At 46.0% G+C, this 18,449-nt stretch overlaps 1 protein-coding gene across 1 annotated transcript in view; it reads left to right on the top strand.

Moving 5' to 3' along the window:
* The first annotated feature begins 1,070 nt into the window (after positions 1–1,070).
* Positions 1,071–18,449, top strand: part of LOC119566266 — a 1,129,280-nt gene continuing 1,111,901 nt past the window's right edge. Inside the window, exon 1 of the mRNA XM_043548405.1 lies at positions 1,071–1,197. Within this exon, the coding sequence (XP_043404340.1) occupies positions 1,103–1,197 (95 nt within the window). The 5' untranslated portion in view covers positions 1,071–1,102. The remainder of the gene's footprint in view (positions 1,198–18,449) is intronic.

Raw genomic sequence — 18,449 nt, 5'->3', positions numbered from 1 at the left:
TAAGAAATTCAGGAACCCCAGAAAATCACTTCAAAGCAGCCCCAGTTTTCAGGGGCAGACAGGCAGGGGGTAAGCAGCACCCACACAACAGTGAAGTCGATAATCCTGATTTTGAACAGCCTAATACTTCCAGGGCCTTCATTGGACATAAGCCTGAGGAGCCCAGTTAGAACCCCTGGCTGTGGTGTTGTAGCTGACCAGCAAAGATCTCCTGGTGATGGTTGTAAAGAGCTTGTCAGGACTTCTACATCTCTTAGGTGTGCAATAGAGAGAGAGAGAGTAAAACTCTGGATTTCTGAAGTGTTTCAAAAACTAGGTTCTCCAAGTGAGCTGGAGGCCTTAAAAGATAACAGAGACTAAGGAATTGCTTGTAAGGTTGGTTAAAGCTGTGAATAGTGAAGTGCAGCATTGACTACACATGAATCCTGCAAACATAATGTGGGAGGGGTGAGAAAAAAAGGTGGGAGAGATCTGAAATACTGGGGAAGATTATCAAAGAAACTTAAAAAAACCCAAAACACTTTTAAGAAAGACTAAAATCACATTAAGACGGGTATGCTGAGAAGATTCCCCCAGACAACAAAGCAAAATCGATCCACCTAACCAGAACTTCAGGAAATAGGTGCAGATAAACCTAACCCTGAATCACAAGAAATGGTTGTTGACCCCCCTAGTCCAGATTCTGAAGGAATGGAAGTGCCATTCCTGATGAACCTGAAGAGTTTCCACAGGTGTGTCTGGAACATGTGGATAAGATACAAATGAGCATTTAAGGTTGATGGGTTGTGACCCGAGGACCTCTTAATGCCGATGGGCATCCCATGGAGCTGGAGTGTACAGCCTAGTTCACCAGAGTGTCATATGAGGTCTTGAATAAGAGCCTGTGTCACTCTGGTAATCAAAATAATTATAAAATATATGTACAAATACCATGTAAAGAGGTATGTGTATATACTGAAAATAAGTCTGTGGGTTCTCATCACCGACAAAGGTGAAAAACAGATTTTCTGTCAGTCAAGAAATATTTATTCATCTATCGGTTCACATGTAAATTGAGCATTGTTCCATTCACAGTGGGCTTCTTATCGCCCGTTTGAAATGAATGCAAATTAAGGATTGTGTGAACTGCAGAGAGAGGCTGGAACTAACAGAGAGAGAGAAAGAGAAACAGGAGGAGGAAGAACCTGATCTTCAAAGGTTTGTTTGACTGTATTTGGGGGGCAGAGAAGACACCTAGGCACCCTTCACTGAGGAAATAAAAAAACAACACTTTTGCTTCATAAAAAAGGGGTCTCGGCCAGGCTTCTCTGACAATGCTGATGAAAGTTACCTCCTGTCTAAAGAAGTTTTACCTCATCCAAAGGTAAATTTAGTCTCTAGAAAGTGTGGTATGATTTTGTTTTTTCCGTTATTCTTTCTCACTACTGTGTGAATCTTGAATCTTTGCTAATCAACTTATTCCTGTTAATCTAAGCGCTGTGGTGAGAAGCAAGGTGCTGATCCTGCACTGAATCGTACAAGCTGGTGTGTTCTGTTCATTTGGGAACAGTGGGCCTGGTAATTCTGTGAGGGTTCAGTGGACACTCCAGGGAATGCTCTGAGGACTTGGGGGTTGGTGTGGGTCTCCTGCTAACTGTACAGAGACAGTGAGGCCTGCAGAGGCCTGGAAAGCCATGCTTGTGTTGCTAGAGGCTGGTGGATTCAGGGAGATGATCCACAGCAGCCACGGCAAGGCTGCCTCATGCTAAGGGCAGGTGGTGGTGAGGTGCCTCACAACCCTGGGTACCCTCCAGGGAGAATCACAAGATTTTCATGTTGCTAATTTAGACAGTGTGATGTCTTTCACTCAGGTGATCAGAGTCATTCACGATGCAATTCAAAACTTGCTGAGTTTAATACCCAAATAGGCTACAGTTAGATGCTCCAGGGTTAAACCATCCTTTCTTGTCTCAAGGGAGACTTTGGGAAGAATTAAACTCTGCAGATTTCTTAAATAACATCAACATTTTGCAAAGTAATGCAGAGGTCATGGGGATCGGTACTCAAAGGCCGGTTGTGACAATCATTAGAAATGGGGAAGGGGGCGTTGCTATGCCCTTAAAGACTATTTTGCATGGTAAAATTACTGGAGGGGAAAGGAAAGATTTAAATGATTTAAACAACCAGGATAATAACCTGTGTTTTGCTGGTAATGTCCTGGCCCTCTTATCAAATGAAAGCCTCAGAGACACCCAATTATTAGAGGGGGCCAGCATCTCTACAAAGAGCTGGGGGTTTCAGATCCAAATTGGTCAGTTTCATTTGTGTAAACTCTTTCCAAGAACATTTAGGTGTGGCTGTTAAAAAAAAAAATCTATCATGAAAGAGGGGATTGGTGCATTTTTCTAACAGGTGGGGAATGGCACCCCAAAATCATGTTTATTCTGTTACACGACAACCGTTATTAGATAAATTTGATGTATTAAAGCAGGGTGTGATGAAATCCATCGTAGGGTACCTAAGGAATGAGCTGAAGGAATCTTGGACCCTTCACAATTATCTCTGAGAACTCCTGGAGGACAAGTGAAGTCTCAGAAGACAGGAGAAGAGCAAACACAGAACCTATCTTTAAAAAGGGGAACAAAGAGGACCCAGGGGATTATAGACCAGTTTGTCTAAATTTGATACCTGTTAAGATAGTGGAACAAATTAGTAATCAGTTTGTAAGTACCTGGAGGATAATAGGATTATAAGAAATAGTATGGATTTGTCAGGAACAAATCATGCCATGCCTACCCAAATCCCTTCTTTGTTATTTACCTAGTGGATGAGGAGAAGCAGTTTATGTGCTATCTTGATTTTAGTAAGGCTGTTGACAGAGTCCCACAAGACATTCTCATAAGCAAACTAGAGAAATGTGGTTTAGGTGATATTACTACAAAGGGCTCACAACTGGGTGACAAACCTTACTCAAAGCCCTGGTCTACACTAGGACTTTAGGTCGAATTTAGCAGCGTTAAATCGATGTAAACCCGTACCTGTCCACACGATGAAGCCATTTATTTCGACTTAAAGGGCTCTTAAAATCGATTTCCTTACTCGACCCCTGACAAGTGGATTAGCGCTTAAATCGGCCTTGCCGGGTCGAATTTGGGGTACTGTGGACACAATTCGATGGTATTGGCCTCCGGGAGCTATCCCAGAGTGCTCCATTTTGACCGCTCTGGACAGCACTCTCAACTCAGATGCACTGGCCAGGTAGACAGGAAAAGAACCGCGAACTTTTGAATCTCATTTCCTGTTTGGCCAGCGTGGCAAGCTGCAGGTGACCATGCAGAGCTCATCAGCAGAGGTGACCATGATGGAGTCTCAGAATCTCAAAAGAGCTCCAGCATGGACTGAACGGGAGGTACGGGATCTGATCGCTGTATGGGGAGAGGAATCCGTGCTATCAGAACTCCGTTCCAGTTTTCGAAATGCCAAAACCTTTGTCAAAATCTCCCAGGGCATGAAGGACAGAGGCCATAACAGGGACCCGAAGCAGTGCCGCGTGAAACTGAAGGAGCTGAGGCAAGCCTACCAGAAAACCAGAGAGGCGAACGGCCGCTCTGGGTCAGAGCCCCAAACATGCCGCTTCTATGATGAGCTGCATGACATTTTAGGGGGTTCAGCCACCACTACCCCAGCCGTGTTGTTTGACTCCTTCAATGGAGATGGAGGCAACACAGAAGCAGGTTTTGGGGACGAAGAAGATGATGATGATGAGGAGGTTGTAGATAGCTCACAGCAAGCAAGCGGAGAAACCGGTTTTCCCGACAGCCAGGAACTGTTTCTCACCCTGGACCTGGAGCCAGTACCCCTCGAACCCACCCAAGGCTGCCTCCTGGACCCAGCAGGCGGAGAAGGGACCTCCGGTGAGTGTACCTTTTAAAATACTATACATGGTCTAAAAGCAAGCATGTGAAAGGATTACTTTGCCCTGGCATTCGCGGCTCTCCTGGATATACTCCAAAGCCTTTGCAAAAGGTTTCTGGGGAGGGCAGACTTATTGCGTCCTTCATGGTAGGACACTTTACCACTCCAGGCCAGTAACACGTACTCGGGAATCATTGTACAACAAAGCATTGCAGTGTATGTTTGCTGGCGTTCAAGCAACATCCGTTCTTTATCTCTCTGTGTTATCCTCAGGAGAGTGAGATATAATCCATGGTCACCTGGTTGAAATAGGGTGCTTTTCTTCAGGGGACACTCAGAGGAGCCCATTCCTGCTGGGCTGTTTGCCTGCGGCTGAACAGAAATGTTCCCTGCTGTTAGCCACAGGGAGGGGGGAGGGTTGAGGGGGTAGCCACGCGGTGGGGGGAGGCAAAATGCAACCTTCTAACGAAAGCACATGTGCTATGTATGTAATGTTAACAGCAAGGTTTACCCTGAAAGAGTGTAGCCAGTGTTTTATAAAATGTGTCTTTTTAAATACCGCTGTCCCTTTTTTTTTTCTCCACCAGCTGCATGTGTTTCAATGATCACAGGATCTTCTCCTTCCCAGAGGCTAGTGAAGATTAGAAAGAAAAAAAAACGCACTCGAGATGAAATGTTCTCCGAGCTGATGCTGTCCTCCCACACTGACAGAGCACAGACGAATGCGTGGAGGCAAATAATGTCAGACTGCAGGAAAGCACAAAATGACCGGGAGGAGAGGTGGTGGGCTGAAGAGAGTAAGTGGCGGGCTGAAGAGAGGGCTGAAGCTCGAATGTGGCGGCAGCGTGATGAGAGGAGGCAGGATTCAATGCTGAGGCTGCTGGAGGACCAAACCAGTATGCTCCAGTGTATGGTTGAGCTGCAGCAAAGGCAGCTGGAGAACAGACTGCCACTACAGCCCCTGTGTAACCAACCGCCCTCCTCCCCAAGTTCCATAGCCTCCACACCCAGACGCCCAAGAACGCGGTGGGGGGGCCTCCGGCCAACCAGCCACTCCACCACAGAGGATTGCCCAAAAAAAAGAAGGCTGTCATTCAATAAATTTTAAAGTTGTAAACTTTTAAAGTGCTGTGTGGCATTTTCCTTCCCTCCTCCACCACCCCTCCTGGGCTACCTTGGTAGTCATCCCCCTGTTTGTGTGATGAATGAATGAAGAATGCATGAATGTGAAGCAACAATGACTTTATTGCCTCTGCAAGCGGTGATCGAAGGGAGGAGGAGAGGGTGGTTAGCTTACAGGGAAGTAGAGTGAACCAAGGGGCGGGGGGTTTCATCAAGGAGAAACAAACAGAACTTTCACACCGTAGCCTGGCCAGTCATGAAACTGGTTTTCAAAGCCTCTCTGATGCGTACCGCGCCCTCCTGTGCTCTTCTAACCGCCCTGGTGTCTGGCTGCGCGTAACCAGCAGCCAGGCGATTTGCCTCAACCTCCCACCCCGCCATAAACGTCTTCCCCTTACTCTCACAGATATTGTGGAGCACACAGAAAGCAGTAATAACAGTGGGAATATTGGTTTCGCTGAGGTCTAAGCGAGTCAGTAAACTGCGCCAGCGCGCCTTTAAACGTCCAAATGCACATTCTACCACCATTCTGCACTTGCTCAGCCTGTAGTTGAACAGCTCCTGACTACTGTCCAGGCTGCCTGTGTATGGCTTCATGAGCCATGGCATTAAGGGGTAGGCTGGGTCCCCAAGGATACATATAGGCATTTCAACATCCCCAACAGTTATTTTCTGGTCTGGGAATAAAGTCCCTTCTTGCAGCTTTTGAAACAGACCAGAGTTCCTGAAGATGCGAGCGTCATGTACCTTTCCCGGCCATCCCACGTTGATGTTGGTGAAACGTCCCTTGTGATCCACCAGAGCTTGCAGCACTATTGAAAAGTACCCCTTGCGGTTTATGTACTCGCCGGCTTGGTGCTCCGGTGCCAAGATAGGGATATGGGTTCCGTCTATGGCCCCACCACAGTTAGGGAATCCCATTGCAGCAAAGCCATCCACTATGACCTGCACATTTCCCAGGGTCACTACCCTTGATATCAGCAGATCTTTGATTGCGTGGGCTACTTGCATCACAGCAGCCCCAACAGTAGATTTGCCCACTCCAAATTGATTCCCAACTGACCGGTAGCTGTCTGGCGTTGCAAGCTTCCACAGGGCTATCGCCACTCGCTTCTCAACTGTGAGGGCTGCTCTCATCTTGGTATTCATGCGCTTCAGGGCAGGGGAAAGCAAGTCACAGAGTTCCATGAAAGTGCCCTTACGCATGCGAAAGTTTCGCAGCCACTGGGAATCGTCCCAGACCTGCAACACTATGCGGTCCCACCAGTCTGTGCTTGTATCCCGAGCCCAGAATCGGCGTTCCACAGCATGAACCTGCCCCATTAGCACCATGATGCATGCATTGGCAGGGCCCATGCTTTCAGAGAAATCTGTGTCCATGTCCTGATCACTCACGTGACCGCGCTGACGTCGCCTCCTCGCCCGGTAGCGCTTTGCCAGGTTCTGGTGCTGCATATACTGCTGGATAATGCGTGTGGTGTTTAATGTGCTCCTAATTGCCAAAGCGAGCTGAGCGGCCTCCATGCTTGCCTTGGTATGGCGTCCGCACAGAAAAAAGGCGCGGAATGATTGCCTGCCGTTGCTCTGACGGAGGGAGGGGCGACTGACGACACGGCTTACAGGGTTGGCTTCAGGGAGCTAAAATCCACAAAGGGGGTGGCTTTAAATCAAGGAGTAGTTCAGGCAGGAGTTCACGGAGGGTTCCAATAAGAAATGGTGCACCTAAGTTACTGTTCTTATTGGAACAAGGAGGTTAGCCTGGCCTCTGATTGATACATGGCTAGATTTAGCTCGCTGCACCTTCTCTGTGAGTGACTGCAGTGTGACCTAGAGGAATGAGTCCCCTAGACAGGGGAAGAGGCAAATGAGTACAAAACAAATCTGGTCTATTTCTTGTTTTGATCCACTCCATCTATCTTTTACATCTTTGGCTGGCAGCAGACGGTGCAGAAGGACTGCATGCCATCCACATCTCATGGCTGCTCGGCAGAAGACGGAACAGTACGAATGCTAGCCATCCTCATCTCTTGCCTGCCCGGCAGAAGATGGTATAATACAACTGCTAGCCATCGTCATCTCTTGCCTGCCCGGCAGAAGATGGTACAGTACGACTGCTAGCAATCCGTATTGCCTGCCTGCTCACCATAAGACGGTTCAATAGGACTGACTGCAGGACTAAAGAGAATGACCTGGTCAAGTCACTCCAAATTTAGTCCCTGCGCCCATGTCTGCCCAGGCGCTCCCAGCCGACGTGGCCAGGAGCACCTCGGACATGACGAGGACGGCTACCAGTCTTACTGTACCATCTGCTGCCAGAAGGCAATGGGTTGCTGCTACTGTGTAGCAATGCCGTACTGCGTCTGCCAGCACCCAGGAGATATACGGTGACGGTTACCTGAGCGGGCTCCATGCTTGCGGTGGTATGGCGTCCGCACAGGTAACTCAGGAAAAAAGGCGCGAAACGATTGTCTGCCCTTGCCTTCACGGAGGGAGCGCGACAATGTTTTAGCCCAATCAGAGTGCTCCATTGTGACTGCTCTGGACAGCACTCTCAACTCAGATGCACGATTGTTTGCCGTTGCTCTGATGCAGGGAGGGGCGACTGAGGACACGGCTTACAGGGTTGACTTCACGGAGGGTTCCAATAAGAAATGGTGCACCTAAGTTATTGTTCTTATTGGAACAAGGAGGTTAGCCTGGCCTCTGATTGATACATGGCTAGATTTAGCTCGCTGCACCTTCTCTGTGAGTGACTGCAGTGTGACCTAGAGGAATGAGTCCCCTAGACAGGAGAGGAGGCAAATGAGTACAAAACAAATCTGGTCTATTTCTTGTTTTGATCCACTCCATCTATCTTTTACATCTTTGGCTGGCAGCAGACGGTGCAGAAGGACATATTGCCTACCTGCTCACCATAAGACAGTTCAATAGGACTGACTGCCGGACTTAAGAGAATGACCTGGTCAAGTCACCAAAAATTTAGTCCCTGCGCCCATGTCTGCCCAGGCGCTCCCAGCCGACGTGGCCAGGAGCACCTCGGACATGACGAGGACGGCTACCAGTCGTATTATACCATCTGCTGCCACAAGGCAAGGGGTTGCTGCTACCGTGTAGCAATGCAGAACCGCGTCTGCCAGCACCCAGGAGACATACGGTGACGGTTACCTGAGCGGGCTCCATGCTTACGGTGGTATGGCGTCCGCACAGGTAACTCAGGAAAAAAGGCGCGAAACGATTGTCTGCCCTTGCTTTCACGGAGGGAGGGAGGGAGGGAAGGGGGGACTGACGATATGTACCCAGAACCACCCGCGACAATGTTTCAGCCCCATCAGGCATTGGGATCTCAACCCAGAATTCCAATGGGCAGCGGAGACTGCGGGAACTGTGGGATAGCTACCCACAGTGCAACGCTCCGGAAGTCAACTCTAGCCTCGGTACTGTGGAAGCACTCCGCCGAGTTAATGCACTTAATGCACTTCTGTGGGGACACACACACTCGAATATATAAAACCGATTTCTAAAAAACCGACTTCTATAAATTCGACCTTATTCCGTAGTGTAGACATACCCAAAGAGTACATATCAATGGTTCAGTGTCAAGCTGGGAGAGCCTGTGTCATGGTGTCCCACAGATGTCCATCCTGGGACCAGTATTATTCAATATTTTTCATGAATGACTTGGATAATGGAGTGGAGAGTATGCTCATAAAATTTGCAGATGACACCAAGCTGGAAGGACTTGCAAGCACTTTGGAAGACAGGATTAGACTTCAGAATGACTTTGACAACTTGGAGAATTGAGCTGAATTCAATAAGATGAAATTCAATAAAGAGAAGTTCAGTGTCCGTCATTTAGGAAGGAAAAATCAAATGCACAACTAGAAAATGGGGAATAACTGGCTAGGTGGTGGTAATGCTGAAATGGATCTGGGAGTGATAGTGGATCACACATTGAATAGCTTCCATATGAGGAGAGGTTAATAAGACTGGGACATTTCAGCTTGGAAAAGAGACGACTAAGGGGGGGATATGATTGAGGTCTATACAATCATGACTGGTGTGGGGAAAATAAATCATCAAGTGTTATTTACTCCTCATAACACAAGAACCAGGGGTCACCAAATGAAATGAATAGGCAGCAGCTTTAAAACAAACAAAAGGAAGTATTTCTTGACACAACACACAGTCAAACTGCCTGTTCCTAGAGAAGGGCAGCAAAGGTGTGACAAGATTATGACTATCAACAGATGGCTCAGGCAGTGGTGCTATAAGGAGGGCTTTGGGATGTATGGCCACTGGGAGGCATTCATGGACAGAGGACAGTTTTCTCGGGATGGACTTCATCTGAGTAGGGAAGGAAATAGACTTCTAGGATGGAGGCTGGCACAACTGATTAAGAGAGCTTTAAACTAGGAATTTGGGGGAGATGGTTGGGAGATGTCCAGGTAATCTCCATGCCGGAATTTAGCATTGAGAGGGAAGAAAACGAAGTAAGAAAGGATTCAGCCATGGGTAGGAGAATGGCTATAAGGAGGAAGGGCAGTGTGGATACCAGTCTAATAAGTTATACTGGCTGTAGAATGACCGTGCCTAATAGGGTACAGAATGTGAGCGAGGCCAAAGAGCAAAAATTAAGATGTTTGTACACCAATGCGAGGAGCCTAGGTAACAAAATGGAGGAACTAGAGCTACTGGTGCAGGACGTGAAAACAGATATTATAGGGATAACAGAAACATGGTGGAATAGGAGTCATGACTGGACTACAGGTATTGAAGGGTATGTGCTGTTTAGGAAAGACCGAAATAAAGGTAAAGGTGGTGGAGTAGCATTGTATATCAATGATGAGGTAGAATGTAAAGAAATAAGAAGCGATGGAATGGATAAGACAGAGTCTGTCTGGGCAAAAATTACGTTGGGGAAGAAAACTATTAGAGCCTCCCCTGGGATAGTGCTTGGGGTGTGCTATAGACCGCCGGGATCTAATTTGGATATGGATAGAGCCCTTTTTAATGTTTTTAATAAAGTAAATACTAATGGAAACTGCGTGATCATGGGAGACTTTAACTTCCCAGATATAGACTGGAGGACGAGTGCTAGTAATAATAATAGGGCTCAGATTTTCCTAGATGCGATAGCTGATGGATTCCTTCATCAAGTAGTTGCTGAACCGACTAGAGGGGATGCCATTTTAGATTTGGTTTTGGTGAGTAGTGAGGACCTCATAGAAGAAATGGTTGTAGGGGATAATCTTGGTTCAAGTGATCATGAGCTAATTCAGTTCAAACTGAATGGAAGGATTAACAAAAATAAATCTGCAACTAGGGTTTTTGATTTCAGAAGGACTGACTTTCAAAAATTAAGGAAATTAGTTAGGGAAGTGGATTGGACTGAAGAACTTATGGATCTAAAGGCAGAGAAGGCCTGGGATTACTTTAAATCAAAGCTGCAGAAGCTATCGGAAGCCTGCATCCCAAGAAAGGGGAAAAAATTAATCGGCAGGAGTTGTAGACCAGCTGGATGATTAAGAAAAAGCAGAAAGCATACAGGGAGTGGAAGATGGGAGGGATCAGCAAGGAAAGCTACCTTATTGAGGTCAGAACATGTAGGGATAAAGTGAGACAGGCTAAAAATCAAGTAGAGTTGGACCTTGCAAAGGGAATTAAAAGAAATAGTAAAAGGTTCTATAGCTATATAAATAAGAAAACAAAGAAAGAAGAAGTGGGACCGCTAAACACTGAGGATGGAGTGGAGGTCAAGGATAATCTAGGTATGGCCCAATATCTAAACAAATACTTTGCCTGAGTCTTTAATAAGGCTAAAGAGGATCTTAGGGATAATGGTAGCATGACAAATGGGAATGAGGATATGGAGGTAGATATTACCATATCTGAGGTAGAAGCGAAACTCAAATAGCTTAATGGGACTAAATCGGGGGGCCCAGGTAATCTTCATCCAAGAATATTAAAGGAATTGGCACCCAAAATTGCAAGCCCATTAGCAAGAATTTTTAATGAATCTGTAAACTCAGGGGCTGTACCATATGATTGGAGAATTACTAACATAGTTCCTATTTTTGAGAAAGGGAAAAAAAGTAATCTGGGTAACTACAGGCCTGTTAGTTTGACATCTGTAGTATGCAAGGTCTTGGAAAAAATTTTGAAGGAGAAAGTAGTTAAGGACATTGAGGTCAATGGTAAATGGGACAAAATACAACATGGTTTTACAAAAGGTAGATCGTGCCAAACCAACCTGATCTCCTTCTTTGAGAAAGTAACAGATTTTTTAGACAAAGGAAACGCAGTGGATCTAATTTACCTAGATTTCAGTAAGGCATTTGATACGGTGCCACATGGGGAATTATTAGTTAAATTGGAAAAGATGGGGATCAATATGAAAATTGAAAGGTGGATAAGGAATTGGTGAAAGGGGAGACTGCAACGGGTCCTACTGAAAGGTGAACTGTCAGGTTGGAGGGAGGTTACCAGTGGAGTTCCTCAAGGATCAGTTTTGGGACCAATCTTATTTAATCTTTTTATTACTGACCTCAGCACAAAAAGTGGGAGTGTGCTAATAAAGTTTGCGGATGATACAAAGCTGGGAGGTATTGCCAATTTAGAGAAGGACCGGGATATCCTACAGGAGGATCTGGATGACCTTGTAAGCTGGAGTAATAGTAATAGGATGAAATTTAATAGTGAGAAGTGTAAGGTTATGCATTTAGGGATTAATAACAAGAATTTTAGTTATAAACTGGGGACGCATCAATTAGAAGTAACAGAGGAGGAGAAGGACCTTGAAGTATTGGTTGATCATAGGATGACTATGAGCCACCAATGTGATATGGCCGTGAAAAAAGCTAGTGTGGTCTTGGGATGCATCAGGAGAGGTATTTCCAGTAGAGATAAGGAGGTTTTAGTACCATTATACAAGGCACTGGTGAGACCTCACCTGGAATACTGTGTGTAGTTCTGGTCTCCTATGTTTAAGAAGGATGAATTCAAACTGGAACAGGTACAGAGAAGGGCTACTAGGATGATCCGAGGAATGGAAAACGTATCTTATGAAAGGAGACTCAAGGAGCTTGGCTTGTTTAGCCTAACTAAAAGAAGGTTGAGGGGAGATATGATTGCGCTCTATAAATATATCAGAGGGATAAATACCGGAGAGGGAGAGGAATTATTTAAGTTCAGTACCAATGTGGACACAAGAACAAATGGATATAAACTGTCCATCGGGAAGTTTAAACTTGAAATTAGACGAAGGTTTCTAACCATCAGAGGAGTGAAGTTTTGGAATAGCCTTCCAAGGGAAGCAGTGGGGGCAAAAGATCTATCTGGCTTTAAGATTAAACTTGATAAGTTTATGGAGGAGATGGTGTGATGGGATAACATGATTTTGGTAATTAATTGATCTTTAACTATTCATGGTAAATAGGCCTAATAGCCTGTGATGGGATGTTAGATGGGGTGGGATCTGAGTTACGCAGGAAAGAATTTTCTGTAGTATCTGGCTGCTGAATCTTGCCCATATGCTCAGGGTTTAGCTGATCGCCATATTTGGAGTCGGGAAGGAATTTTCCTCCAGGGCAGATTGGAAGAGGCCCTGGAGGTTTTTCGCCTTCCTCTGTAGCATGGGGCACGGGTCACTTGCTGGAGGATTCTCTGCTCCTTGAAGTCTTTAAACCATGATTTGAGGACTTCAGTAGCTCAGACATAGGTGAGAGGTTTTTCGCAGGAGTGGGTGGGTGAGATTCTGTGGCCTGTGTTGTGCAGGAGGTCGGACTAGATGATCATAATGGTCCCTTCTGACCTTAATATCTATGAATCTATGAAACTCTTTGTCAGAGGAGGTTGTGAAGGCCATGACTATAATGTCTCTGCCTCTTTGAGCTTTGACAACACAATTCCCAAGTGTTTCATGCGATCATACCAAATGTTGCTGAATACCATTATATCGGCAACGTAGGCCCTTGCAAAGTCCTGTAATATATTTAACACCTGGTTGACCAGCCACTGAAAAGTAGCTCCTGCATTAATTAACCCAAATGGTAACATTCCGAACTCTATAGTCCCATGTCAGTGCATCCTCATCTAAAGGAATTTGCCAGCATCCCTTAACTATGTCAAAAGAGCTGAGATGTTTAGCTTTGCTCAAGGTATCCAGCATAGTATCCATCCCAGGCTTGGGATAAGCATCTGGCACTGTGACAGCCCTGAGCTTTTTATGATCAACACAAAACCTTCCAGTGTTGTTTTTCTTAGGGACCAAGACCTCGGGTGTCACCCGAGAGCTGTCAGACCCCTTAATCGCTCCGAGGCCCAGCATGCTTTGTATCTGTGTGAATTTACGCTTGTACCTCTGCAGTGGTATGGTAGGCCCTACTGGGAGACGGCTGTGGTACTACGGTAATGATTTTAGCTGTCAGCAGGTGAGTTTTCCCTGGCTTGCTAGAAACCACTTGTCTGTGGGCTTGCAGTGCAGATAACACCTCTGCCTTTTCAGCTGGTGTTAATTCTCTGCAGATATCGATGCTTTCCAGAGATGACTCAGTTTGGCATTCAGCCATCAAATCAATGAGGTGGCGGACCACGCTTTCTACAATTGCACAGCAGATCATGTTTACCATGGCTTTCCTGTTGTCATAAGTTTTAAGTCTGTTTACATTCACGCTCTGTGGGACAGGATTACCATGAGGCCTTTAAACATGATATTGATCTTCATTTACCCCTTCTATCACCTCAAAAGGGCCTTCCAAAGAATTTTGCATTTTGTATTTTCTCACAGGGCTTAATACTAACACCAAGTCCCCCAATTCTAAGTGTGTTTTCAGGTATGTTGGTCATACCACACCTTTCATTTGGACTGACTGTCCCTGAGGTTAGTCTGAACTATTTCCATCCTGTCCTTTAACTTTTGCTGAACCAGTTACAGGCTCCTCTTCTGCCCCAGTGTCTCCTTCCCAGGAGCCTCAGATGAGATCTATGGCACTTTCCTTCTGTATAGAAGATCAAATGGGGCAAACCCTGTAGACTCTTGTGAATAGCAAATAAGGTAACAATTCAGAGAAATGTGGGCATCACTGTCTCCTCACCCCATTCACCTTGGCAACTTGAATACATTCAATGTTCACCTTCCAGGTCAGACATGGAATAGTGTTTTGCCCCCTCTTTTCCCCACCTCCCAACTACCATTGGTGCTGCACAGAGGCCTGTTAATATTGATCATTAATTGACTTAGGGCTTGTCTACACTCCCAGGGCTGTAGTGGCAGACGTATGGCACTGTAGCTATGCTGCTGTAACTCCTTAGCATAAGCGCAGTCTACAGCGCTGGGATGGGTTTTTCGGTCACTGTCGGAACTCCACCTCCCTGTGTGATGGTCTCTAGGTTGAGGGAAGCATTCTAGGTCCACACTGTGGGGAGAGGGGGGAGTTAAGTTGGCATAACTATGGTGTTCAGGAATGTGAATTTTTCACATCCCCGAGTGCAGTAGCTATGTCAATCTAAGTTGTAAGTATAGGCCAGGTCTTCGTTCTGTAGCGCAGATGGCGTTCTGTCTGCCCTGGAGGGCTGAAGGTTCTAGGTTCAAACTCGAACTGCTTGTGATGGGGGAATACTGAAACTTTGCTCATATTCATGTGGTGAAATGCAAGGAAGAAACTCCAATAAAGGATCAAGAGGAAGGAGATTTGAACTAGAGGCCAGAACAGACCACACAAAATAATAGCATGTACCAGACAGTTAGGGACATGGAAGCCTCTTGCTTATTAACAGGCTTATCTTCAGTGCTTCTATAGCGCACGCCTTGCACAGAAGATATTTTCTCAAACTCTTTTCAGGCATTGAATTTAAGGATTTTCAGTCCCTGTCCTTTCTAATAGCAGATACTGGTGTCATTCGCTCTGGTAGCAGCAGCTGCTTGTAACTCTATCCCCATTGGAATGCTGAGCTTTTATTAACTAGGGGACAAAACAAAACAAACAAAACAAAAGGGAAAGTTGAAGGACTGACAGGAATTGGGTGTGGTCAATGGAGCAGGATGTTTGTATTGTTAATGATTTATTAACCAGGGAACAGAAAACGAAAGGGAACTTTGAAGGACTGACAGGAACTGGGAGAGGCCAAAGTGGCACATTAAGTCCTTATAGAAAACAAGTGCAGTTGGATTCTATCTAATTCCCATGAAGCTTTTCAACGAGAGACCCTCCTACTTGATGATTATTTCTGCTGCATGTGAACAACAGCAGGCATATCATACAGAAATGAGTGTGGAAGTGTTGGGAGAAATTTCATGGGTGTTAAAGTTAAGATGGAGGCGGGATACAGGTGTTACATCCACCACAAAAGCACAGTGGAAAGTTGATAACCAGGAAGCAGTTTACAGAGAGTTTTGAAATCCTGCCATGGCTGAGCCCTGTTAGTTCAATGAGGAGCCTCCATAACTGGCCAGGCACAATGTTAGTGGGAAGTGACCACACAGGGCCAAAGATCTGAGATGAGCAGCAAAGGGAGGGAGTATCTGTCTCCCAGATATATGCACCTATAGCACCTCTCAGTCCCTGTTAGGCCTTCATGTTTCGTTTCCATTTGCTATTCCCATACTGCTGCAGCCAAGCTTGCAACCCCACTTGGGTATACAGTGGTCTTGGCGCCAGTAACCTGAGCAGTCTCCATATCATTTATTTCACAAAGGCTGTATGTAGGTGGAACATTCTCACTTTAAATGCATGACAATCACCTGAGAAAAGGACTGATTGAATAACAGAAACATACAGCTGCAACTGGAAAGAGTCTCTGCAAAGAGAAATGTGCCAGTGGGGTCGTACATGTTCCTAATATTCCCTCTGCCTTGTCCATCCACTTAACACTTTTCTGGCCTCTCGTTAAAACTCCTTCTTGTCTCTTTGGTTAGAATTTCTTCCTTGCCTTTCTCTAAATAGGAGTGAGGTTTCTGCACAGGACTGGCACATATCCACTGTCCTTTCAGTTAGAAATAGTCTGCAAGGGTGGGGAAAGGAAACAGACCCAGAATTTCTATACTGGTCAATTGCATGCCCCAAATGCAGAAAAGGAAGGTGCATTTCAATGCCCTGAGAGCTTCTCCCACAGCCTCTAAGCCTGCCCTCTGACACAGGGTTATGTTGCTCTCTTCCAGGACTCTTGCATTTCATTTATTTACACATCTGTCTTGTAACCTTTGTGAGCGTTAAAAGCATAACAACCAATTTGCCTTACAAGGCAACTCCCTGAAAGGGGCTCAGAATTCATTCCCCTCCCCCTGCTATGTGGATCTACAGCTGTTTTCCTGCCAGGCCGGGTAGCTTGGGAGATATTGAGTTTAGCCAGGAGCTGCTCTGGAGATGTGCAGGGTTTGGGCATGGCTGAGCTGTGCTGATTAGAAATCTGCTCTGGGTGCCTGTGCATCCTCTGGCTGTGGGGAGCTGGCACCCTGTCTGGCAGAAGTGCTCTGTGCCTGTCACTGTGTAGAGACCCTTCCCCCCACACAGGTGAGCAGCCTGAGTGCACCCTCCACCCTAGTGCAAAGGCTTGAGGCTGGACTGTCACCAGCTGCTTTCTCACCATGCTGTGGCACCTTACATGGGGATGGTCTGGGTGGTCGGACGCTTGCTATTCTCAGGAGGCCACTGTGTGGCTGGCTCACTTGGCACATTCCTGTTTCCATCCCCTATGGGGCGGGATATTGCAGGTCTGAGTGCACAGAGGTTAGGTCAGCTGCTCCCTGTCGTCCAGTCCCAGCTTCTGGCAATCAGAGGTTTAGGGACACCCAAAGCATGGGGTTGTGTCCCTGACCAGCTTGGCTAATAGCTATTGATGGAGCTGTCCTCCATGAACTTATCTAGTTCTTTTTTGAACCCAGTTATACTTTTGGACTTCACAACATGCCCTGGCAATGAGTTCCACAGGTTGACTGCGTTGTGTGAAGAAGTACTTAGTGAAGACACTATCTACAGCAACAGGAGAGCTTCTCCTGTCAGCGTAGTTACGCCACCTACCTGACAGGTGGTAGCTATTGTCGATGGGAGAAGCCCTCCCTTCCACATAGCGCTGTCTGCACTGGGAGATAGGTCAGTGTAATTAAGTAGCTCAGGGATGAGGAAAACAAGCCAGAATAGGGAAATAACAGGTTAAAGAATTATAGGCCAGTGAGTCTAGCTTTAGTACCGAGAAAGATACTGGAACAAATTAAGAAACAATCTGCTTGTAAAGCACCTAAAGGAGAATTGGGTTATAAGGAATAACCAACATGGGTTTGTCAAGAACAAATCAAACCAAACCAATCGAATTTCGTTCTTTGACAGGGTTACTGGTCTAATGGATGGGGGGAGCAGTAAGGTTTTTGACACAGTCCCACATGACAGTCTCATAAGCAAACTCGAGAAATGTGCTCTCTATTAAATTAGTATGAAGTGAGTGTACAACTGGTTGACAAACTGAACTCAAAGTAGTTTTCCATGGTTTGCTGTCAAGCAGTAGGATGTATCTAGTAGTGTCCTGCAGGGGCCTGTCGAGGGTGTGATAGTATTCAATCTTTTCATCAGTGTTGTGGAAAATAGGGTGGAGAGTGTGCTTATAACATTTGTGGATGACACTAAGCTCAGAGGGGTTACCAGGTCATTGAGGGGGCAGGATTAGAATTCAATGTGACCTTGATATTTTGGAGAATTGGTCTGAAAATAACAAGATCAAATTAAAAAAAGACAAGTGCAAAGTACAACACTTAGAAAGGAAAAATCAAATGCACAAATACAAAACGGGGAATAACTGGCTAGGCGGTGGTACTGCTGAAAAGGACTGGGGGGTATAGTGGATCACAAATGGACTATGAGCCAGCCATGTGATGCAGTTGTGAAAAAAGGCTAATGACATTCGAGGGTATATGAACAGGGGTGTTGTATGTAAGACCCAGGAGGTAATTGTCCTGCTCTGCTCAGGGCTGGTGAGGCCTCAGCTGGATCCTGTGTCCTATTCTGGGCACTACACTTTAGGGAAGAGGTGGACAAGTTGGAGAGAGTCCAGAGCAGAGCCACAAGAATGACACGAGGTTTTTGAATACCTGCCCCGTGAGGAAAGGTTAAAAAAACTGGGCATGTTCTGAGCAAAGAAGACTGAAGGGGGGAACCCGATAACAGTCTTCAAATAAGTGAAGGGCTGTCACTGACATACTGCCGCTGTGCTGATAGAACCCTGCTGCTAGAGGGATTATGTCACCCTGCGCAGGGGACTAGCTATGCCGGCAAAAGTGGAGGATTTGTCAGTGGGAGATGAAATTTAGTGTGGACACCGGTCAGGCTGTGCTAAGAAAAAAAAAGAGGAGAATTTTGATGGTGCAACTTTCCAGTGTAGACCAGGCCTCAGCGGTTCTAATCGAGTTTAACTGTTGTAAGGGAGGGTGAGTGTAAGTCATGGCTACG

This window comes from Chelonia mydas, chromosome 6 (assembly GCF_015237465.2).
Source record: "Chelonia mydas isolate rCheMyd1 chromosome 6, rCheMyd1.pri.v2, whole genome shotgun sequence".
NCBI classification, from domain to species: domain Eukaryota; kingdom Metazoa; phylum Chordata; order Testudines; family Cheloniidae; genus Chelonia; species Chelonia mydas.
Note: the sequence above shows the minus strand (reverse complement) of the source record. Positions and strands in the feature narration are given on the sequence as shown.